The sequence below is a fragment of the Dermacentor variabilis genome, chromosome 2, assembly GCF_050947875.1.
Source record: "Dermacentor variabilis isolate Ectoservices chromosome 2, ASM5094787v1, whole genome shotgun sequence".
Classification (NCBI taxonomy): Eukaryota; Metazoa; Arthropoda; class Arachnida; order Ixodida; family Ixodidae; genus Dermacentor; species Dermacentor variabilis.
Genome location: NC_134569.1, coordinates 225,293,042 through 225,317,449, shown reverse-complemented (window position 1 = coordinate 225,317,449; position 24,408 = coordinate 225,293,042). Strand labels below are relative to the sequence as shown.

Here is a 24,408-nt window from a genome sequence, read left to right as displayed (position 1 = left end):
TCTGCGTGGTTTTCAGGATGCAGCTGGGACTATATGTGGGATTCATCTGTGCTATCTTGCTGCAACAGAGCCCCCCAAAAACATAAGCCACATGTTTTGTGCTATAGTGAGTGAGTCTGATTGGCCTTGTGGTTATCACCTTTGTGTCTTGCAGCAACTGCGCAAGTTAATCCTGGAGATAATCCATCGCATTCCAACCAATGACCATTTGCGTCCCTATGTCAAGCAGATCCTCAACCTCATGTTTGAGCTGCTGAAGGTGAGCCTGCCTTCTTTTGACCAAAGTTGTGTAATTGCATAGCTGCCAGTTGCTACGATTTTGTCTTAAAATGCCCGGATTTTAGAACTTTTGAACAGTTTGTTGTATAGTGGCTAACAGTTTTACAACATATTATTTACGTTCAGCTTAGGGCAGAATTGAAAAAATACAAATACAGTCGAATGCACTTGTAACAATGGCAGTTTTAACAATGTTTGGCCGTAACAGTAAGTAGCCACAGCTCCATAAACTTTTGTATGAGTTCTGTGGCAAAATGAACCATTTACTAACATGTTGCCATGTTGCGTTATTGCTTATAACAAGTATGTACTGGGTGTCTGTGCTGAAAGGAATACGAACGCGAAATCCTAGAAAAGAAAGGGAAAAAGAAATGTGAGCCACTGTTACCCGCTTGCGTGCCGTGCAAGCTGCGCGCCGCTCTCTCACCTCCGTTTCACGTCTCCAAAGAACGAGTTGACAGCGTCGACTTATGTTTCTGAAGACCATTTGTTATGGCATGCACAGTCTGTCATGCCTCGTAGCGCCCGGGCCTTATGGTGTGATGAGAACAAGAGCTGCAGAGGAGTTCCCGTGCATGCGCCTTGCCTAAAGGTGCCCGGTCGAGCTCCTGTGATGGTCTGTTAGCTGATAAGATCTGACCGTGGGTCCGGAGGTGCTGCTTTTTCATACAGGTAGTGCCAGAATGACATGGTGCATTAGTGTGCACGTTTTAGATTCTTGAACAGCTCTGGTATTGCTGAAAGGTGCAGGTGTGCTGGTTACTGGAATGAGCAATGACTGACAAAATGAAAATTGATAATTGTTGCATTGGAACACAGGAGAGTGGCATTACGAGTGAGAGAGCTAATAGGGAGGTAGCCATTATTCTAGGCAAAATTAACTGGAAGAAATGGAATTAAAGTGAACTCTCGTTAAGACGAACTTGGTTAAGCTGAATTCTCACATTTCGCAAACAACATTGGAACGTTTCTTTGGTTTTCCATAGACTCAGTGCAAAAAAAATCTGCTTAAGGGGTAAGTGGGTATTCTGACATTCATTAAGACCCCCTTTACCTAATTTAATAAAACTGCACAGTCTTGTTTAGTTTTTTATGCCGATTCCAAATATGCCATTGCTTTTAGGATATGCCAATTAGTTCTAAAGCTAACTAAAATTAATTAGCATTGTTTCTGGGAACAATGAAGCTAAAACTACTCATCAAAGTCTTGCTTTAGGCACATAGCTGGATACTAGGAACCATAAGCTTCACAATGGTAGGGAGAGTTTTTTGGTATAACAATTATTAACAATTATACAGCACATCAAAGCTTTCTGTTCAAAATGGGTTCGAAGTGGCTGTTTAATGTACGGACTATAAAAAAATATTAAAACTGAGATACAAAAATCTGGTCCTACCATTGTGTGCATTATTCATGTAGCTCAGTGCTGAAACAAAAATTATAATTATAGGTGCCCCAATTACTGCGAAATTGCTCCCGGAAGGATGCAAATATTTAAAAATTAATGTTTTGAGAAAACTAAAAAAAAAAACGGACAAGCTCATTTTTATTCAAATATGACAAAAACTATTGATATATCCACATATCCAAATGGTCAGTAGCTGCCAGGGATGTAATCTGTCTCCCTACAGCTATCAAAATGGCGTTTTTTGAAAGCTTGTCGCAGATTTTCTGCAGCTGCACGCTTGCAGGCTGATGCTGCTGCTTGCTGATTATCTTTCTCGGCTATTCTCATGCTGTTCGGTAGCCCCGGGTTCAAATCAAGCTCCTGGAGTGTGGCAGATGATGCTCTCTCGTTCCCTGAATTAAATCTCACTACTGCCTCAGCCACAGCAGCTTCAACAGCAAAAAGCGAGGCATGCTGTTCCTTAGGTGCCAATGCCCATGTCATGGAATGCAAGCATTCGTTGCTCTTTTGGGTCATGCTGAGCTGGCACCTTTGAAGCATTTTTTCTTCTGAGAGGCGCTCATACACTGGTAAGAAGGGCTTGACAAAGATGGACAGGCAAATTATATCGATGCTTTGGGATGGGCTCATTTTTTGCTTGTGGAGCATTCTGACGGTACCAAGAGTCTTGACCCGATGGGCAAAGACTGTGGTTTGAAAACCTTGTTGTTTGACGGGATGTGGTGATATGTTGCCATCACTGCCTTCTGCATAGCCTTCTCATCCCCTTTGTTGGATTTTAATGCCAATCCATAGAAGGCACTTAGTTTGGTGACCAGGTCACCGTCAATTTTCCTTTGCCACCAAGTGTTTCAGAAGCAGAGCACTTGTGTTTGGCAACGAGAGTGCACAAAGCAGTCCCCATTCTTTTTTGGACTTAGTTCACGCAATCTTCCTTGTCGACTGGCACAAAGCCATACACGTTGGCTTATCTGAGAGCAAAAAATACACGAATATCACCATCTGAGAGGACTGTGGTGTACCTCAGTTTGTGCAGCTGAAGTGACCTCTGGAACAGTATAAGCGCCGCTTCAACTTCCATCTCCCCTGCTTTTCTTTTTTGTATTTTTTGGCACATATGGCTTGCCTTGCAATCTTGGTAGTCCAGGTCACCAGATTTCGGGCCGCGCACACACCCAGCACAGAAGTTGTTCAGGACAGCGTAGTCAAGCACAAGTCCGGAGAACAGTTCGATGACCGTGCCGCCTCCGATGTACGACGAATGGCCCCACGTCATCCACGAGCCATCGTAGGATACCACTATGTTCCCTTAGTTCGCATATTTCAAGTCATTATACAATGACTTCACTGATAGCGCACACGCGCCCATCAGCTTTTGGGCAGCAGATGACGACGCCGGCACCAGCTTCTGCTTGAGATAGCCTTGCCACGTTTTGTTATAAAGACCTCGATGCAAGATATTCATTGCAGCAAAAATGTCGTTCTTCGCTGTTTGTCGATTTCCAGTGCTAATCATCGTACGAGTGGCAAGAATGTTCACTACGAAGGGGTTGATCGTTGTGCTGTTTTTCATGCGAGGCAAGCTCCACTCGGAAGCGACATCGGCGCAGTTTTCAGAAATGGCGTGAAGCATGATGGTAAGGCCGTATTCTCGCTCCTCTGAGTCAAAAGTCACGGAGCCGCCACAGAGACTGCACTTTATACGTGAGACCAAAGCGCTTATCGCTTCCACCCTGATAACATAAAAGCGCGACTCCATCTCCGCCAGCCCATATGCACCGTTGTTGACGCTCATACACATGTCCAAGTTCCGCTTCGTTGTTGAAGTTCCCACCAGTTGTTGGAGGTTTTCCCCTGCTTTCTTCTGCTGTTGGAGCAATTCTGCTTGTTGCACCATCTTTGTGTTGGGCCAAATACTGCTCCTGCGATCACTATTGGCCGGCACATCGTTAGGACTAGCTCGCTCTCGTCAGGTCCGTTGAATCCTGCGTTGTAGTCGTCGCTTGAAACCGCCGGCTGGTAGCTGTCACTGTGTTTTTCGGCAGGGTCAGAGCACTTTTCGAAGTTGTAGCGCGCTCATTCTTTTCTTGGCAAACTTGATTCGAGTGGCAAACTTCCGACATCACTACACGCTATGCTAGCGGCTTTCAAAATCGCGTCGCAGTACGCTTTTCAAGCGCAGCCGCGTGCTATAGCAGACGACGCCAGCCGCCTAAGCCAATTGCAGGACTTTATTTAGTCACATGCATTGAATGAGTGAATGGGGTCGCAGGCTGGGACCTTTTTTCGGTGCGGTAGTTCTAAATAGCGAGTAGGGGGACGAACGAAAATGTGGCAGGAAATTGAAGAAGAGAAGTAGTTTCCAACGCGACCAAGATGGCCGTGACAGCATACGTCCTTCAGCAACTGCGTGGCATGAAAAAAGCCCCCTTTTTATGCTTCTTTCTGTCAAAATATACCTTGCGGTGCTTACATAAATTAATATTGCGGCAAAAATATTGATCCATGATGCGGAAAACTTGGTCAGAACCTGCGGCAGTGTTTGTATATTACGAAAATACCACTTTCAAGAAACCCATTATTTCTCTATTCTTTTCGTCTCTAGACCCGTGTGCCCCCTTAAGACGAACCGTCTTATCAGACGTGCTCTTCGATTAAGATGAACATTCAGAGTGACCGCCACCTCTACTGATCATGCAGGCTAGGGTGCCTCAATGCACGTGCCCGGGGGCGCCCGCATACAGGCACCCTACTGGAGGCCTGCGGCATACATTGCCCATGGACAGAGGCGAAGACAAGAGGAAGAAACAGAAAAGAACAGGGATGTTTGACTTCGTGAACATGAGTGACGTGCAAGCATATGCGTGCTATAGCACATACGAAGCTATTGGCCCTCGGTGAGCCTAGACGGTCGGCATCGCAGACGGTATTCAAGAGAGGGCTCGCACGGCCATGCCACACGCAGAAGCCGCCGGAGTAGGATGCCTCCTTGTAAACGTTCACTTACTAACTAAATTAACAAATATGGTGTTAGCGCATGCAGTGAAATGTGAACACGTCACACTTGATGACTGTGGACGCTTGCTGTCAAAATGCTGGCATGAGGAATCGCTGCAGCAGCAGCGAGCAAAGTGACCTTCGTGCTATCACTTCAACGCAAACTGAGCGGCTAGAACACAGTGCACGCAAAGCTACAAGCCATCGGCCCACCCAGACTGAGCCCCCAAAGCAGATCGCATATCACATCCCCCTTCCCTCCCTGGTGCCATGCGCGCAATGGAAAACAGGGCACTCCCCCCTTACCTCCTTTGCACACACGAAATTGAGCTGCCATCGTTAGCTCACCATCGCACACTTTCACTCTCACACACAGCATATGGCGCGCTAGGACGATGTTATCACGAGAAGAACCTGGTACATTCGTATCGCAAATAGAACCTTTAGCAACTGCCAGAGGAGGTCAACCCAGTGCTCCTCCGCCTACCTTGCTCCTCTGTGATGCTTCACCTTGTTTCTCTTTCCCCACTTGGCTTAACCTCACCTAGACTTTCCTCTAGGTTGTGTTGCTTTGCTGCACGCTCAGCATGCTCCTTCATACTTTCGGAAGCTCAGAGCCTGTACTGATGACCTGTGAGGTGGCAGGTGCTTTAACTCCCTAGTGAAGGCATAGAAGGATGTTTAAGGTCATTAGGTGAGATGGCATCATTTGTGGCTGCGCGCCGATTTGCACAGAAGCTTCAAACATCCGTCACGCACTGGATGAAACCAAGCAAGAGTACCACTTGAATAAAGTTTTCTGTTAAGTTCAGCTAAATAAATGCTTTTTATGTCATTTTCCCCCTGTTTTAAGTCTACTTCATTTATTGTGTTGAAGTAAGGTATTTGGATGCACCTGGTCCTGTTGCCAAATAATCTTCTGATAAGACAAACTTCTTTTAAGACAAACAAATTTTCATGCTCCCTTCGAGTTCATCTTAAAGAGAGTGCTGTAAGTGGGTTGTGTAATGTGCGAGCAGATAACCAGTGTGTGGGTCTCTGGAGTGATAGAATGGGTGCCAAGGGAGGAAGGTAAACATAGTCGGTGACGGTAGAGCGTTAGGATAAGGTTGGGTAAGCTGATGCAAAACAAAAGTAAATGGGGATAGCTAAGCTTCTGCCCTGCAGTGGTCATAAGTAATCTAACAACAATGTTAATCATGATGGTACAATTCAACCTCAATACAATGAAGTCAGTAAGATTAGCACTCCGTTATGCAGTAAAACCTCATTATACCGCACCCGCCTGAACAGTATTTTCGTTTTAAAAGTACAATAAAGCCGCAATTATTCGACTTTCTCGGGACCGCGAAAAAGCGTCGTAAAATGTGGGCATCGTAATATCCGAACATAAATTATGCCTATAAAAATACTACTTATTTTGCGCGATGAATTTACGAGAAACTTCAATGTAAACTACTAACATACTCTGCAGGGCTTGGAAACCCAAATTACCAAACAAGTAAATGCGATAAGAATTAATGCTGCAGTACAGGTACCAATCATGCTTTATTCAAACAAACCTTTACGGCACTCCACTGCCGTGATTCTCGCCAGCCAGCAGGAACTTTAAAAAAAGTCGGTAAGTTTCTTTTGGACCTTGTTTGATCCATGAACCAAGAGCTTTCGCTCGACTTGGGCAATGTCCAAAAGGAGGTCCTCTGTGGCGTCGCGTGTACAGATGAAGTTCCAGATGCCATCTATGTGCCGTAGCACCTTGGCGAACATGGTAGGCACAGGCACGGCATCTGTGGCGTCGTCGTTGTCCTCGTCCGATGTCGCAGCAGTGTCGGCACTAGGCAAAGCCTCCTCGATGGCACCATCCACTGACACCTTGCCGCAGATCGCAACGTTGTCGTTGGCCTCGATGTACTTGGCGAAGGTTGTGGTGAGGTTTAAACCCTCGAAATCGTCGTCGGCGAAGCCTGCATCGGCCTCGAGCGGCATCAAAGTTGTGGCGTCCCCAGCAGAGGAGGCAGTCTCTTGCTTAAAGCCACAGTGCTTGAATGAGTTAGCGATTGTGCTTTGCGACACTGTGGTCCACGAACTGTCAATAAAATGCATGTCGTCGAGCACAGTGATCTTTTTTTCAGACTCGCTGCGCTCCGTAGCCGCCAGCCGACGCTGCACTAACTGCTCGGTACCCTTGCTTGACGCACTTAATGATGCCGGCATCCAGCGGCTGCAGCCGGCTTGTGCTGTTGGGCGGAAAAAAAGCAACCTTTATGTTCTTCAGGCTGGATGTATCGGGTGGGTGGCATGGTGCAATGTCCACGAAAAGCAATATTTTTCTCGCCTTAGCACCCATTTAGTTATCCAGCTGCTGCAAGAAATTTCTGAAGAGCGAAGACGTCATCCACACCTTTTTGTTGAAGTTGTAGCTGGACGGCAGCGTCCAAGTTCTTAAAGCACCGTGGCTTTGCAAACTTTCCAACAACGAGTACGGGCAGCCTCTCGGAACCATCCTCGTTAGCACAGAATAGTGCCGTCATATGCTCTTTACTACGCTTGCCACCATGACAGCTGTCATCCTTAAACGCAAGGGTTTGCTCTGGCTGCATTTGGTAAAAAATACCGCTCTCATTGGCGTTGAAGATGTCGCAGGGCTTGTATGCAGCAAGCATCTCCGGCAGCGACTCCATCCACTCGTTCACCGTCGAAACGTCCACGGAAGTGCTTTCTCCGCAGGAGGGGCTGTACACAATCCTGTTTGATTTTTTAAAGTAATCCAGCTACCCGTTCGATGCCTGAAAGTCGTCAATGCCCAGACACAATGCTACAAGGTCTGCCTTTTCTTTTAGAATGGTGCCGTGAACGTTGATCGCAGAGCTCCGTGCTTCATGCAGCCACTTGATGAGAACTTTTTCTGACTTCTCATGCGGTCCTTCTTTTGCAGCTTCCCGCTTGAGCCCGAACTTGTTGGCATTCTGCAATATCACCGCTTTCTTTTCCAGGATCATCTTAAGCGAAGATTCGGGTATTTTAAGATCCCGGGCAATGCTGGCTTTCGTGACTCCATGCCACTTTTCCGCTTCCTCGATGATATTCAGCTTATCGCCGAGCGACAGAACTGTCCGCTTTCGGGAAATCGTGCGTTGCGTTGCTCGGATTACGAGCAACGCTCGCTAGGATTACGACAAAGAACGCGTGCAATAAACCTAGGCCTCTCTGCGCTACCTTGTCGGCGATCTGCTGCTGGGAAACTGGAAGGAGAGAAACGCTTCCCCAACGCGACGAGAGGCAATGCCGCCGAGAAGAGAGGGAGAAAGTGATTGTGGAGAAGAAAAGGTACTATTTCAGCACAGCGAGCGTCGCGGGCGGCTGCTGGTGGGGGAGAGAGAAACGAACGATGAGACGAGGCAGGGAAGAAAGCTGCACTGGAGCGAACCGGTCGAGCTGTGTCAAGCGCTCCGCATGCGGAGAGACGGAGCGAGGAAAGAGACTTGTGGCGCTTTTCTTTCGTCCGCCGTTCCATGCTGCGCTTTGCAAGGGTCGTCGTACAATCCAGGTCAGGCGTGAAATTGCGTCGGAACACCGGGATTGTTAATGCATTGCTTCTATGGTCACTTCACTGGGACTGCACTAATCCGGCGTAAAACCTGGGTCGTCGCAAAACCGGGGGACGTATAACAGGGGTTCCACTGTAGTAAAGTCATATCCCCGACTCGGCAGCCATTGAATGTAATGTGTTTTGTATCCGCATGAACTGTACCAGCTTGTTGCGTACTTATCGGTTAACACGTAGTGTTTGCACTTTTCATAGCGCAGTCATGGCGGTAAGTCGGCCAGGCAGAAGCAGCCTCAAAGACCAGAACGGCCTCCAAGCACAAATGCAAAGGGTGCTTGGAAGGGTGGAGCCACTTTAACATCAACATCATTTCGGCGCCGAGCCAGAGAGCGTTGTAGCTGGCTAGTGGTGGTCTGTGTTGTAGCCTCGTGCATGCTAGGACAAGAACCGGATGTTCAGCATAAAAGAAAATTTTTGCTATCGAATGTGCCATGAAGTCTGTGCTGGCACACGAGAGGGATCTACCATTGACTACAGTGTGTGGCATTTGGAATGCGAAGTAGAAGATGCTCGGCAGTGCTGCTAGGACTGCGAAAAGATGTCAGCAACAAGTTTCAACTTTTCGAGGTTCGACTTTTTGCAATCATTACCTCTGTTATTGCCGAAGTGTCGCTTAACAACAGTGATAAGGACGACACGGAAAACGAAAACACGGGCGATCCAGGCCCGACAGTGGCAGAAGCTGCATGTTATGTCAGCCTCATTCAGGTGTTTGCAAGCTGGCTTGCAGTTTAAGCGGGGACCATGTCCCCGCTTAAAATGCAAGCCGGCTAGTACCGAAAAATCGCGAAAAAAATTAAAATTTTGGAAAATGCTATTTTCGGAATCAACATTTCTTATTCTACTAATCTGCAAAGCTTCATATCTGAAACATATCTATTTGAACTGCAGTATCAATTTTTTGCATTAAAGGTGGCTCAATTTCGGTACATGTAGAACCAAAAATGGTGCAATTTCAATGACATGCAGCTTCTGTGCTACAGCCCCGCTTGCCGCCATGTTATTCTCATTTGAAACAGCAGCTTTTCGTCTTGAATTTTCGCCTTTCAGTGCTTTTCTCCAGTCACTGGTAACAGTAGAGAAACGGCGGAAAAGAAATGATGAAATGTCAGTCGCTATTCGCTGCTCAGGGCAAGTGATGAAAAGTGGCTATGCGATTGGCCGAGAGCATCCTCTGCAGTGCATCTCGATCGTGTACGTGGGCGCCATTTTGTCCTGTCGTCGGACGCGATGTCGACGAGAAAGTGTGTGTGCCGACATAAGTATGGCAAGAAAAGAAGGACGTCACTGATCCAGAACATCACAAGAGTTGCTGAAAGGTCAAGATGCACTGAGGACGAACTGCAAATTGAAGATGCGCGACTGGAGGCATCAAGTGATGGAGCTGCTGAGCTGCGAACTCCAGGATTAGGCTTAGTGGTCCCGTCAGTAAGTGACCCTGATGTCGGCCGTGTTCGTCGCGATACAGTTATCCGGACAGTATCACGACGATAAGAAAGTAAGGTAAGAAGGTAAGAAAAGAGTTGATGCCAAAGTTCAAAAGATTGCATCGACTGCAGCAACGAAAATTGAACTTCTTGGCCACGAGTGATTCAGGTGGCTGCCCGCCTGATGAGACCAGTTTCCACCGTGGTGTACTTGAAATTGGTGAACACGCTTCTTGAACACCTACAGTGCAAGATATGTGGCAGAAACTCAAAAGTCTGCCAAGAGGAGCGAGAATATGGCCTTGCTGTGAAGCTGTTACTTTTTTGCTCCAACTGAGGTGGCAAAGCTACGGTGGAGAGCTCGCTGCATGCGAAAGGTGATAGAAAAGTGAACCTGCTTTCAATAAACATTCTGGCTGTGCATGCCTGCAAGCCACTGGCAACAGCCAAGTGGCCCTCAACGATATTTTCGCCATCATGAATATTTCCCACCGTGGACAGCACACGAAAACATGGCAAGCCTACCAGAAGACGAAGTTGACGTCCACCACGGCTTGTGCAGATGAGAAACAAGAAAAGGACAGCGCAGAAGCTTTACGGAAATTGTACAGCGAGCTCAGCCTGGACAATCCCGGAAACATCGTCGTGTCCTACGACAGTTCTGGGATGACCCGCGGGCATTCGTCCCACATCGGAGTCGGTGCGGTTATTGAACTTTTTTTCGGTGCTCGTCTTAGATCACGATGTACTAAGCAACTTTTGTGCGGGTTGCGAACGTGGACCACAAACTTATGACCCCCACTATGAAGTATGGAAGGCCAGTGACGTATGCTAAAAAATATGGACAAAAAAATCTAGCGAAATTGAGGTTGAGGCTGGGCCTTATTCTATTCAGTAGGTCTTGTCATTTACGAGTGATGGATGTACAGACATTGATTCTGTTGACGGATGGATGGATCACAAGGATTCTGCGAACGGATCGCAAGGGCCATCGGCCCCGAATTTTATGGCCAGCGAACTAGGCTTATACCGTTTCCCAGCGACCACCAGCTCACCTGGCTTGTTCGTTCGCTACCGTCGGCGTCGATAAGCGGCAGAAGTGGACCGAATTCTCGCATGCCACTGAATGCTTAGAATGGACCCCGTTGAAGAGCAGCCAGATTTGCTTGCTTCATTTCGAGCATGCCTGATATAAACAAAACCTGCCGAGCTTGCCACAGTCCGTTGATCGTCCATCAAGACTACGAACCCCTGAGCCTGGTGCTGTGCTGACTTTAACCCCACCTTGTGTTCTGCTCCAGAATACGCTTCATTCTCGGAGCGTCCTCGATGACAGGTTCGTACTACTTGCAGCGGTGCGCATGCATATTGGTAGCTGTTGCTGGCCGCATTTTCCGAGTCGCTGCTTTGTGGTGGGTCGAATCGAAAGTGGTTGGCCATGTGCAATACGGTTGCGACTTCTACCTGCACGAAATTGTTGCTGCTGGACAATGAAAACAACGACGATGATGGTGAGGACATCGCAAAGCATGTGCAGGCATAGCAGAAGAACTGGCAACATGAAGCTCTTGCACCGGCGAGCGCGCTGACTTGCACGTCAGTGTGTAGGTCACAGTTTTGTGCAATAACGTGTTCAGCTGTATTCACAAAGCTACTGTCCTCTCTCATTTCTCTCTGAAACCGAAACTTGGACTGGTCACTACAAGCAAGACTCCAAATGTTCCAATTACCTGTAGCGCTCTGAAGCAAATGAGGTTTCGTGCAGTGGTTACTGAATCATTAACTACTTATTTTTTTTTATTTATTGAAGCATAAAAAAAGAAGGTACAAAATTTTTGTGTCGGTTAAACCTCATAGGTATTCAGTGCAACAAAACATCACTAGTTCATTAGTTTCAGAGTGAAAAGAGCACTTGATTCTATTCAACAGAAATTTTATTGATAAGTATTTTCCAGACCTTCATATATGCACTAGAACTGAGCTGAAATCAGTGCTGGTATACTAATTTGGTGTTACCTTTAGTAATATTAGACTGTACTGTACATCTTGATTTTTGTGTACGTATGTTATTGATAGCTTGATAAGTTTTTGTTATGCAATGCTAGGAGATTTCCGAACATGTTCAGCACCAAATTTTTTGACCAAAATTTGTAAGCATAAAATTTGGTGAAAATATTTTGGTAGTAGATATTTCATTTGATATTTAGCTTTTTCTTCCTTGATTCAATTTAACATCTGCTATTCGGTATTCGCACACCCTTAGTTATCGCTAATCAGCCACTTGTAAACGAAACATTTCCGAATGTTGACATCCTGATAATTATGTAGTAACCGCCGACTCTTTGCGACATTGTGTGGCGGTGGTGTGTGGAGCAGCATTTTTGCTGACTCGGGCTGCGCAAATATCAACACTAATGGTAGCGACGCTTGAGTGGCTGTTGCCCTTGTGGTGGAAGGACATATATGTTCATTGCAAATTATTGGTGTAGGCATAATAAATGTGGTGCTGCACAAGAACGAGACTGCTGCCATTGTGGCATTTGATAGTGTGCCTGGAAGCATGCCATCAAACCGAGTGACCTTATTTGCGGCTTCCGAAATACACGTGCGGTGGTTGCTCGCTGGTCTCGAAGGCCGTATCATTGCTGCAGTTGCACTGGAGTGCGGCGGGCACTGCCATGCGCCTAGTTGAGTCGCGCTTCCGTGCTTTGACTGGGCTTGAAGTGTTTGCTTTAACAGTAGGGTGATTTAAAAAAATGTTTGTTATATCGGGAAGCACTTTCAATATGCAGGATTGGAAAATTGTAAATGCGCTGAAATGTGGTTGTCATAACCGAGGATGTTATATCTGGGATTGTTATAAGTGGGTTCGACTGCATATAAAAGTTTGCTATGTTGAGGTTTAAGTGTATTTCAAATGTAGGATGAGATAACGTGGTTTTGTTTTCCCGCTTGAACAAGGTACATTCCTAGTTTTCTTGTTGTACTGTTTTGAAACACAATACAAACCCTGCCTGCGTGCTGTCTTGTGTTCCTAAACAACAGTGCAGTAAGAAAAAAAATGTCAGTGTAGTTGCTCCATATTGAAATCAGCCGGCTGACAGGTTGATTCAGCAGGCATGCTTTCCTGACCAGTCTTCAAGAGGCACTTGCGTCCATATGTGGGGAACCTCTGTGTTTAAGGAATGAACAAAGAGAAATGAAAGCAAGGTCTTTTGTATCTGTGTTTCACACTACTGTTGGGAAATGCCTTGAGGCAATTGGCAATGCTGCTCCAGCATGTACAACAGAAGGCACTCCTTGTAAGCTTGATCGGACGAGAACCTTTACTCACAGTGGTAATACCGATGTTGTATCCTCGGAAAATGTTAGGCGTAATGTTAAATGACAGGAAGATGGCAGTGTGGATTACAAAAAGAAGTAGCCAACATTTCAACAGTAGCCAACAACAGTTCACATGAAGAGGGAAAAGTAGAGCTCGGCAGGCCACGTAATAGTTAGGGCAGATAACCGGAAGTTTATTAGTTACAGAACGGGTGTCAAGGGAAGGGAAGCACAATCGAGGGTAGCAAAGAATTAGGTGGTGGGATGAAACTAGAAAATTTGCAGGGATAATTTGGAATCGGCTAGCGCAAGACAGGGGTAATGCGAAATCGCTGGGAGAGGCCTTTGTCCTGCAGTGGGCATAAATATAGGCTGATAGCGATGATCCTTGCATTGCTTGCAGGTGGAGAATGAAGAGAACGTCTTGGTGTGCCTGCGAATTATCATCGAGCTGCACAAGCAGTTTCGGCCGCAGTTCAACCCAGAGGTGAGCTCAGTTTCATTGCTGCGCTACAGAACTCTTGAGACAACTTGAAACTGGAGAGCTAGTCGAGTGAAGAGTTGCTAAAATTGGACACATGGTCACTGTGAGTGTCCAGCGTAGTTGTCTTCTGTAGTAAGTCTAACTGTACTGTGTCCTGCATGCCCACGGTAAATCAAAGTTTAGGATGCATACAGTGCAGTGTATATTATAAATGTCTGTCATGGTGGGTGGCTTGTTTGCTAGTGGGGTAGACGTAGGGTTCTGTGTTTTCAGAGTTCATTATTGGCCTAACTTGGAGGGTGTTCTGTTTCTTTTTTTGGAGTAAATTATTTCTGCAGAAATAGTGCCAGAAAATTGCTGACTTTTTCAGCCTCTTTTCAGCCTCCCATACTCTGGAATAGTTTGATTGCAAAAAAAAAAAAAGAATGGCATATACCAATTGTTTTTTCTTCTGCACAACAGTAAAAAAAAAAGACCCTCTTGTATTCAGGCCTCTGCCACATTTGTGGATAGCATACATAGTGATCCAAAAAGTCGAGGACGTCAGAATTGTAGGCGTTCTGATGCAATATTGAAATTTGGGAGCACAAGTCAGCATTAGCTAGTGCAACAACAGCAGTAATTGGCGATCGCAACTTATTATTGTACATGCTTATTAACTGTTGAGCTGGACACCTTAGGGCACATGTACTTGTGAAATTGAGACCGGAAAGTAGTCCAGTGATGTCTGCCATAATCTGGCTGAAAAACACCTCAGCTTTTGATTTAAGGTTGTCACAAACTATGAGGAGAATACTTCTGGGAAACTGTGAAATAGAACTCCAATGTATTTTATAGCACAACAAGCATGCATGTCTCATAAGTGGTGCTAGACTTACGATTTGTTGTAAGCAGGTTTGACTTCATTTGGTAGACATGATTCCTCTACTTCAATTGCACAATTATATGTGCCCTAAAATAAAGAATTAAAAAAGTAATAAGCGCATTTAACCTAATTTACAAAATAATTGCAGAATTTTTTCTTGCTAATACCGACCTAGTCACATAGCCTATCTGCAAAGAACAGGGGCCTAGATATGATTTCTTGTTGTGTCTCTAAATGTTCTGCATAAGAAAGGACGCCTGGTATGTAACTGAAGGAAACATTTTTAATAGGAAGAATTGGGCGTTTTGGCTGTGTGTGTCTATCTATCTACACTCTTAAACAAATGTACACCCTTTGAGGCTTATCTTGTCACGCAACAATAATTGTAATCTGTCTTGTCCTCATTTCCTTCCTTTAACACTGCAAGCTGAGTACTTCTCACGAACGACATGCACGTGACATGGCAGAGGCGTGACAGAGCATTCTTGACAGGAAAGTAGCAAGCGCAGAATTTTCAAGACAGGAAACGCAAGCAAGACAGATGACGATTATTGTTGTGCGGCTACATAAGCCCTAAAGGGTGCACATTTGTTTAAGGGCATAGGCTCCTATGTCTGTGATACTGTCGTGGTTGTTTCTTCAGCTGTATATTTATCAAAATAGGAATAGGGCAGTGTGACGTGCATGCATACATAACATGAATCAAAATGTCATGACATCAATGACATAATATATTTGTCATGATATGTATGTCATGAAATTAGTGGTTCGAATGACATGATGTCATGGTCGTTTCCTTAACTCAATCAATGGCCCAGTATATATCGGGATACGACATGACTGATGGATTTCATGACGTGTCATGTGCATCATGACATGGATGACAAGACATGCAAGCGTATGTCATACCATGACATCAGTGCCATCACATGTTTGTCCTGGCATGTATGTCATGACAAATGGTATGAATGGCATGATGCTGTGGTGGTCATTTCTTTAACGCGATATATATCTGCATATGAATAACATGACATGTGCAGGACCTGACATTTAAGTGGTGGCATAAATGTCATGACTTAAATAACATGCGTGCCATAACGTGAAGGCCATAAATGACATGACGATAATAGACAAGACAGACATGCATGAGCATGCCATTCAATGTCATTCTTGTCTGGTCATGTATGCATGTCTCGCTATATATATCCAACTAAAGAAATGACCACGATGCTGTCACATGTCATCCATGACAATCACGTCATGAGAGGCATGTCATGTCATTTATGACAGTGCTTGCCGTCTTGTCATGTCCTTTCATTCGTGTCATGGATATTATGATATGTAACTTGTTAGAAAATGATGCTGACATGAATGGCAATCATGTCATGACATGAATATCATAAATGAGATTACTATAATGGATTGAATGGCATGGCAATCATTTCCTTAACAGGATATATCTAGATATGCATGTCATGACATGCATCTGGGACATTAATAACGCCATGCCATGTACGTCATAAAATGATTGGCAGGAGTGCCATGGTCTATATGTCAAGCTATGACATTATTCCCATGAGTATCATGACATACATACATGCATGCACGCATAGCATGACATTACCATGACAAGAACTTGACAAGACAAGGCCCAGTGGACCAGCGTGACTACTAGCTTGGGCTGATGACTATGCGTTCGTGATGCCGTGATGGTCACTACATCATCATTCCAGTTTCGTCATCCAACTTTAGTCTCTGATTCTCAAGTGGCATCTGTGCTCAAGCCAGGTGGTACGCAAAAGAAGATCCCAGCATCTCGGCAGCAGAGCACCAAGCGGTGGTTACATCCTTTCAAACAATGATTCAAAAGCAAGTTTCCCACAAGTGTTGATTTCCGAGTGTCAATTTGGCACCGCCTCGTTCCTCCTGAAGCTCATATCAGACTTGGGCCCTTATTGTCGTTACCAGGCCACTTAAAGGGACAGACAACCGTCCAGAACATGAATCGAGATAACCCTGCTGATGGAAAGATTGCCTATCATAGTGGCTAAAATAAGCCATGTTTTTTTCATTAAACATAGATTTATATGTTTAATTCTTTTTTAAAAGTCTTAAAAAATGCCCTTTGGCGCTCCACGCGGCAAAAACACCAAGATACATAAGAAGCCTATCACGTGACCTTGTATTAGTGTGCGCAGTTCCTGGTCTTCTTATCAGTATTGAAATGTGGTGCACTTTTTTCTGTTACAAGGTTTTTCTAACATACAATGTGCAGATATGCCTTCATTTGTGGTGAGTAGAAAAGTGGCGCTGCCTTTGCCTTCGCTTTTGATGAGTTGGCTTGGCTCGTCTATCAACAGAATAACGATGACGGGGGCAAGTGAGCCATGACGTAGGCGTGTACTTGGGGGAAAACGCCGTACAAATATAAGGAAAATCTACAAAGCAATGCAAACTTATTGTACCAGGTTTTTATTTTCAAAAGTAGTTGAAAAGGTCGAAATCTAGGTGGTTAGGCACAGTTACATTCACTGCTGTGAAAGCAGAACAATGAGCGGCTTTCACAATTTGCGAGGCAGGCTATCGACATTGCTCTCACTTCTCAGTGTTGCTGGAGGAAGGACTCGTACTTTTTCAGAGGCTGCTCAGATTGAAAAATTCTGCTTACAAAATATCCACGCGCTTTTGAAAGTAACCACAGCAGCTGTAAACACTACCAAGGGGGAGCTTTGCATTGTGCCATAGAAAGCTAGGCCCCTAAAAATCAGTTGTCAGTCCCTTTACTCAAACAAGGCCTGCTGTTTCCTGGTGCACATACTGTCAAAGTATGACAATGCTGCATCGAATTCCACAATGGCAGCGTCAACGCTGTTACGATCAACCAGCAGTGGAAGGAACCTTCCAGCCTCTCCTGCTTTACTGCGACGAACCGTTTCATGAGGTTCACGATACGTCACCTCGGACAGACCAGCAGCGGCACCAAGGCGAGACACATTTGACGGCTGCGGGGTTGATGGATGGCACTTCGTTGCTGACTACAACGCTGAGACCAAGGAACTCCTATGAAAGTGTGTTATATGCCGCTTCATTACAGTCACTGCTGGGCCATGCCAGGAGCCAAGATGTGGAGTCAAACAAGGCACCCCTGTCCGCGCAATCCCCTTCTTTCTCTGGGACAGTGAACAGTCTGTACCCGGGGGTATTTGTCCAATGGCGTTCTGTGAAGAAAGGTGCTGGAGTGATTGTGCATACTCTTGCCCTAATAGCTACTACGAGTGCTCCGTGCTCCAGCTGGAGTGTGCGCTCATGTGTGCTCACCAGAAAAATGTAGCCTTCAGACCTGTAGCTCATGCATGAAAACAATGTACTGTGCTCCGTGCTGTGGCCAGTGCGAGTACCCCTTGTTCTATGTAAATAAGTTTGCCTTTCAAACGTAAATGAACCCCCTGTTCCTTATGCTCTTGCCCTTGTACCCTTCACTAAATAAGCAACCCTCCTTAAGAAAATTTGGATGACGGCATGGGCCCACTTAGCCTCTAGCCTCGGTAGAGCCTAGAGCCCACTTAGCCTCGGTAGCATAGGCAAGCTACCCGTTATGAGACGCACCGGTGGCGTAGCCTGGCCTCTGTGTGACACCAGGCTATGAGGCTACAACCCCTAGCTCCTGCAACTGGTTGTCAGCGATGAGATTGACCTCACGGACCTTGGAACGTAGTGACCGACCAGTATTCCAATCAAGTTGGTGGCAACTTGGGATTGACCACCTCTTACAACTGACTAGATATGGTGGAGAAGGACTGGTGATGTGGGGCTCCTTCTGTGGGTAAGGGTTTGGTTTTGGCTGTAGGATTTATCAGGCTTCAATTCCTCTGAGTTAGTAGATTTTAATTGCTGGGGGATCTTTTTGCATTTTGATTTCCTTGCGTGTCATAGTAAGTATATTGTGTGACAGCAGAGCCAAAGCTTAAAGTAGCGATCATGGTCCTTTTGTGTTTGATGAGAGCTAGCCTGTTGTGGTTGTCCGAAGAGCTCAAGGTAGATGTAGAGGAGGACTTAAAGGGGTTGGGACACCAAATTTTGAGGCTATAAAAAGCATGTTGTAGGCTGCTTCCATATGCAAGGACACCCAGAAATAGATTGGACGCTGCAAACGTTTCAAAATAATTTTAATTCAGGTCCAAAAAGTCATTAAAAACTTCTTCTCGTGGTCGGGACCCATCGCTAGCACGGCATTTATGACGTCACAGAGGAGGAAAGAAAATATTGACGTCATAGCACGCTAGCACAAATACGTGACATATGATGAGTAGCGATGAAATGCCGATTACGGAGCCTGCTGAGCCGAGCGACCGAGCATAGCCTCCACTATGACCGAGCTACAGGCATAAAGAAATCCTTTCTTAATGTAAAGGAGGGGTAAGGCGTGCAGACACGGACACAGAGGAGAGAAGTGGACAACACGAACGCCGCACGTTGGCCCACGAACGGCAAACTGCATGTAACACTAGCCGGCCGACTCCGAAAGGGACCAGGATATGCGGCGTTTGTGTTGTCCGCTTCTCTCCTCGCATATTCGCATAGTTCGGCAGCTCGGAGCGGTCTCTCGTTTGCTTGGCCTTTCTCAATGTGAGGGCCCGTCCACGTTACCGGCACGGAGACTCGCTGCACGCCGTTTGCCGTTCGCGGGCCCCCGTGCGACGGTGGTTTTACTCGTGAACGGCGAGATTTCCTTGCCGTAGAGAGGACGGGCCCTGGACCTATTTGTGCAGCAGCCGTACAGCGAAGCGGTCAATCAGCGACCAAGGAGTGGTCACTCTGGCAACGGCGGCAGCCTCACCGCCTCTGATTGTTCAGCGCCGCCGATATCGTCGCTAGGCCTTTTCCGGTTCACTTCAAAGCTAAAGCTTATGGCGCTTTGGAATGAATCACCGACTCTCACAAGCCGCAATATTTTCTTACCGTTGTTGTTGCTCTTTGCAATAATTATAATAATCGCGACATGCACTTCGAATCGCCAGTTGTTTACCTCTGCTGGGAGAGCACGCGTACTCGCGAGCAGACGACACAGCATCATTTTACGTCACTATTTTTTGTGGCCCACGTGACCAAGCCATGTTGCGTTTCCTCCTCTGTGACGTCATAGCATCCCTCGGAGCCCAGAAACCGAAACCGAAATCGCTCGGTATAATAATGCTATTATTAAATTATTTATCTGATACATATGAATGCCGCTGTGTGTATCGTACTCCCTGAAGCATGACGCAACGTTTGAATTAACAAACGCATGAATGAAAATTTTGATGTCTCCACCCCTTTAATTGAAGCAGAGATTCGTAATACCATTCTCCAAAGTGACAACGATATGAAACTCATCGAACATCTAGGTAACAGAATTCTAAGCAAAAGACAGGAACAGGAAGCAATTAGGCAAGAACAGGAGGAAAGTAGACAAAAATAGAAAGAAACAAAGCAGAAATGGAAAATAATTTTGCAGGAAAGTGATAGGCCTGATAAAAGAGAAGTAACGAGGTAGTTGATTGCAGCATTGGACAAGGTGATCCAAGGTTTGGAGCAGGCAATCGAACAAAGGCAATGGCGGCTTGAGAAATCTGCAAGCTGGATGCAGCGAAAGTGGGAAGAAGTCAATAGGACATTTTCATCGAAAACTGAGGAAAGGGGAGTAGTACCTGTGAGATTAGCAGCACGTTCATAGGTGAACTCAAAGTGCTAGGCGGTAACAATGTCTTAATGGCAACAAAGGCCATTGAAGGCTGTAATGAGAGCGATGAGGTGCCGTGCCAACAGAGCAGTGTAGAGACAGGCCAGCTGTGAGTGAATTGGCACAGTCGCTGTGTGTGTCCATCGCAGGTATCGTTAATGAAGTACAGAGTACTGCTGGCCCCGCAGACAGAAGCACCCATGTTGAGATAACAGCAGAGTCAGATCTGCGTGCCGGAGCGCAGTGGCAGCTAGACAATGCAGTTGAGGGCAGTTCACTGGATTGCAAGTGGCGCAGCTCAAAGGAAGACAACTGCATTGTTGAGGAAATGGTTAAGCTGTCCGTCAGTCGTGGCAAAGAAAGAATTAAATGAAAATCACTCTTGACTATGCGGGTAAGACAGTGTTTCGGACCAAGGATATGTGTAACAGTCAGCAAGAGGCGTGAGCACATGATTCAAAAGTGAACACTAGGAAGAAGTGCCAGAGAAAAAAGTGTTGCAAAGGTTGGCGTGCGGTGAATAATGTAGCGCAGCCAAGGACGGTGACAGACACAGAAAGGCAGTGTGTAAAGAAAGAAAAGGTGCGGTTGTCGTTGATGACGTTTGTGTATCTAGCACGTTCGAGCCACCAATCAAATAGAGACAGAGAAGCATGTTCTGTGCAAATGCGAACAAAGGGCATGGGGCAGTTATAATCCTTCATTGTACCTTCACTATTTCAGGGGTGCAGCATGCAATGCGAAAGAGTGCAAGGTGGCTGGTAGAGGGGTGCAATGCAGTCAGACAAGGTCATAACGAAAGCCTGTAGCCAGGGCGCAAATTTAGCAATGGACTGTAACGTCTGGAAATAGCTGATGGAATTTCACGCCTTTTGTTGTTCCGGGATAACCAGACTAGCTTTCGAAGCGCGACCACCTCGAGTACGGCTGCAAAATAGTCTTTGTGAGATTCTCGAAACAACTGGCAAAAAGACGCGGTCCATAGAAACAGCAGTATTGTTTGTTTATTTTTGAGCATTTGAGAATTTTTGCGATTTGAGACTAGCGTTTCTTTTAGTAAGGTATGAGCTTTGTTTATGTATTCGTTTGAGAAGCTCTGAGCTTTGAAAGATGTATATTATGTAAAGCTTTAGTTTTGCGAAGTGTTAGTTAATGAGTATAGGCTTTCCTTTCTTTTTTCGTGAGTGATCTAAAGCGTCAAGGTTACTTGTTAAAGGACTCTCGTAATGCATGGGTGTATTAGTTAACCTCTTTTTTTTACAAGTGTTTTCAAAGTTTTTAAGTGCGTAGGTTTTCAGTAAGTCCATAATTTACACTGAGAAGCGTTGTTAGTCCCATTAGTGCATGTCCTGTGCCGATGGAAGGAAACAGAATGTTTGTAGCTGGGTAACTTGTGTGTTGAGGGCAGCAACGTTCTGACTTTTCTTGTAAGCATGCGTGGAACTAGTTAATATCATAGATGTTTTTTTAAGGTTCTTGTGACTGCGTGAGTTACACAAGTTTAGTTGTCCTGCATAGACTAGAGGAAGAAACATCAGCAAGCGTTAATAAACATCTGTATGGGATGCAAGTATGCATTGAGTTGTGACCACAAAGCTACCACGATTTTGATTATGTATCGGTACAGTTGGCGAAGCTGTTCAGTGGCACCAGTAAGCGCGATAAGTATGCCACTGCAATAGGGTATGAACAGGCTGTTCATGAAGTTAGGCTGCATAATTTATGTTGAAGCATTGGTAAATTTAGAGCTTTTGGTTTATTTGTATGTACACCTTTGCTCTCGTGCAGCGCGACAGTCGGGTTTGGTTTTACTCAAACGGAATGTGAGCCCTCACTTTGGTGGCACAACATTTTGGGTTCGAAATTTGCAGTCCTCAGTTGAGTGGCTTATATTGAAATTTTGGTAGGAAGCCTTGAAAGTTTACACCTGATTCCGGACATTTGCACGCCTTGTGGTGTGGTGTTGCCAGGGTCGGCTCTTCCATACCGGTTGTTGTGAGGTGGTTAGAGGCATTCTGAGTTTGCAGTTGTTGCAGAGAGCCAAGCCATCTTCTTGGTCACCAGCCATCCTCATCCTGACTAACGGTTGTCAGTGCTGGCCAGTTGAGATTTTCTGGGCCGTGGAGGAGCTGTTACGATTAGCCAGCGGGGGAAGTGACCTTCCAGTCTCTCCTGCCCTATCGCTTTGTGATATCTCTTCCTGTTGAATCGTTTCGTGAGGCTCACAATATGACGCCTTGGACAGACCAGTGGCAACACCAAGGCGAGACACGTTTGACGACTATGGGATTGATGGATGGCACTTTTTCGCCGACTACAATGCTGAGACCAAGGAACTCCTGTGAAAGTGTGTTATTCACCGCTTTATTACGTCGATGCTGGAGCCGATACGATACCAGGAGTCAATACGTGCAAATGGAGTCAAGTGCGACATCCCTGTCTGCGAGCATCCCCTTCTTTCTCTGGGACAGTGAGCCATGTGCGCTGGGAGGTATTTCTCCAATGGTGTTCCATGAAGAAAGGTGCCAGAGTAATTGTGCGCACTCTCACCCTCAGGGTAACTATGATACTCCGTACTCCGACTCGAGTGTGCTCTGATGTGTCCTCGCCAGAAAGGTGTTGTAGTATTCAGACGTGTAGGTCATGCTACGAGAACGATGTACTACACTTCATGCTCCGGCCAGTACGAGTACCCCTTGTTCTAAGTAAATAAGTTTGCCTTTTCGATGTAAATAACCCCCTGTTTTGTTCCTTATCCTTTTGACCTTGTACTCTTTACTAAAGAAGCAACCGTTGTCAAGAAAACTTGGATGATGGCGTAGGCCCGCTTAGCCATTGTGTAACACACTGGCAGCGTAGGCTAAAGAGCGATCCTCTGTCTGACGTCAAACTCTGAGGCCATGATCCCTGGCTCCTACGACGTGGCTCGGCCAAGGCAAGCAGCTGCATAACGCCACTCGTTCGAATGGCTGTAAAAGGACATCGGTTTTAGGCTGCACCACAGTATCGCAGCCAAGTCACCCATTTGTGTCCTCCAAGTGATACCACGTGCTGTTGTCAGTAAGCATTTAGTTTCTGCGTTCCTTACTAATCTTGCACCTCTATGCCGATTGTTCACAATAATTTCACAGTCAGCATAAATCAAGCACTTGTTGTTACTGTCGTTGTCTTGCTGCTGTCGTCATCTTGCTGCTGTCGTCACACCCACACGCACACTGGCGTTACAAGAACTTGGAATGAGCTCGTCTACGCCATGCTGATGCTGCTGCCTGGGTACAAGAACAGGCTCGTGCAGCCGAGCGCAAGCAGCAAGTGCGTACTCAGGACCCAGCAGCCTACCAAGCCGTCCTTTAATGAACCGTCGGCATTAACCCAGTAATAAACACCGGGCCTGAACGTTTTAGCTCCGCTGGTTAACCATCTGTACAGAGTGCTTTGGCAGCTATTTTTTTAGTCAACTTTTACAATAGCAGAAAGGTTCATCTTCATAACACGTTATTGTAATTATATGCTCGTTGCAACGGATCCGCATACAACATACTTTCATATATAACAGACTATTTTTAGTTAGTTAAGTCTGCGTGTATTGTCAATGCTACAAACTCAGCTTTTAACAGACCTGGCTATATTGTACTATCGGCTACAACCAATTAATTTTTGGGGAAATTTTGCCTAGATAGTGCAAATGCAATGTATCTTGCTACGGCGATGCATGTGTGTGGCAGTACACTGCACGGAACCAGTGCGTGCAGCAGTTCACTGCACGTGACTATTTCCGACCACTTGCGGAACTTTCGAAAATGCAATATTTCTTAAGGAACAAATACACTAGTGGCAAGCTTTCTGCAATGGTGTGCCATGTAATGCCCCACCAGCAGAGTGTTGTACTGTCGACCATGCAAGCGGACCATTGCCACCCATCATCCTGGGCTCAATGCTGAGAAAGCGCTGAGGGTACTGCTAGGCTTAGCCAGATTCTAAGCACAGCTGTAGCACACAGCACTTCAAAAACAACCGCCGACGATCATAAAATGTGCCATTTTGGGAATGCTTTGTTTCTCATTGCAGCAATTTGCACACAAAAGATGCGCTGTTATTCGCAGTTTCCAAACTGCGAGGCACGTGATGCAGTCGAGCCGTTTCGCATGCAGTTCAGTGGCAGCCAAATGAGGGCTCCAAGTCGAACTTGCCTCATACTGCGGCCCTTGTTTGTGCTACATATTTGACAGTGGTCGTTGCTTGTCGCGAAAGATAAAATGAACACATCTGTTTATACTACCTGCCACTTTTTTGTGTC

General features: G+C 45.9%; 1 protein-coding gene across 9 annotated transcripts in view; it reads left to right on the top strand.

Moving 5' to 3' along the window:
- Positions 1–24,408, top strand: part of Nipped-A (Transcription-associated protein Nipped-A) — a 435,149-nt gene that overhangs the window by 14,136 nt on the left and 396,605 nt on the right. For all 9 annotated transcript variants that reach the window (XM_075682662.1, XM_075682661.1, XM_075682656.1 and 6 more), the window contains exons 6-7: positions 155–259; positions 13,447–13,530. In XM_075682662.1, the coding sequence (XP_075538777.1) occupies positions 155–259; positions 13,447–13,530 (189 nt within the window). The remainder of the gene's footprint in view (positions 1–154; positions 260–13,446; positions 13,531–24,408) is intronic.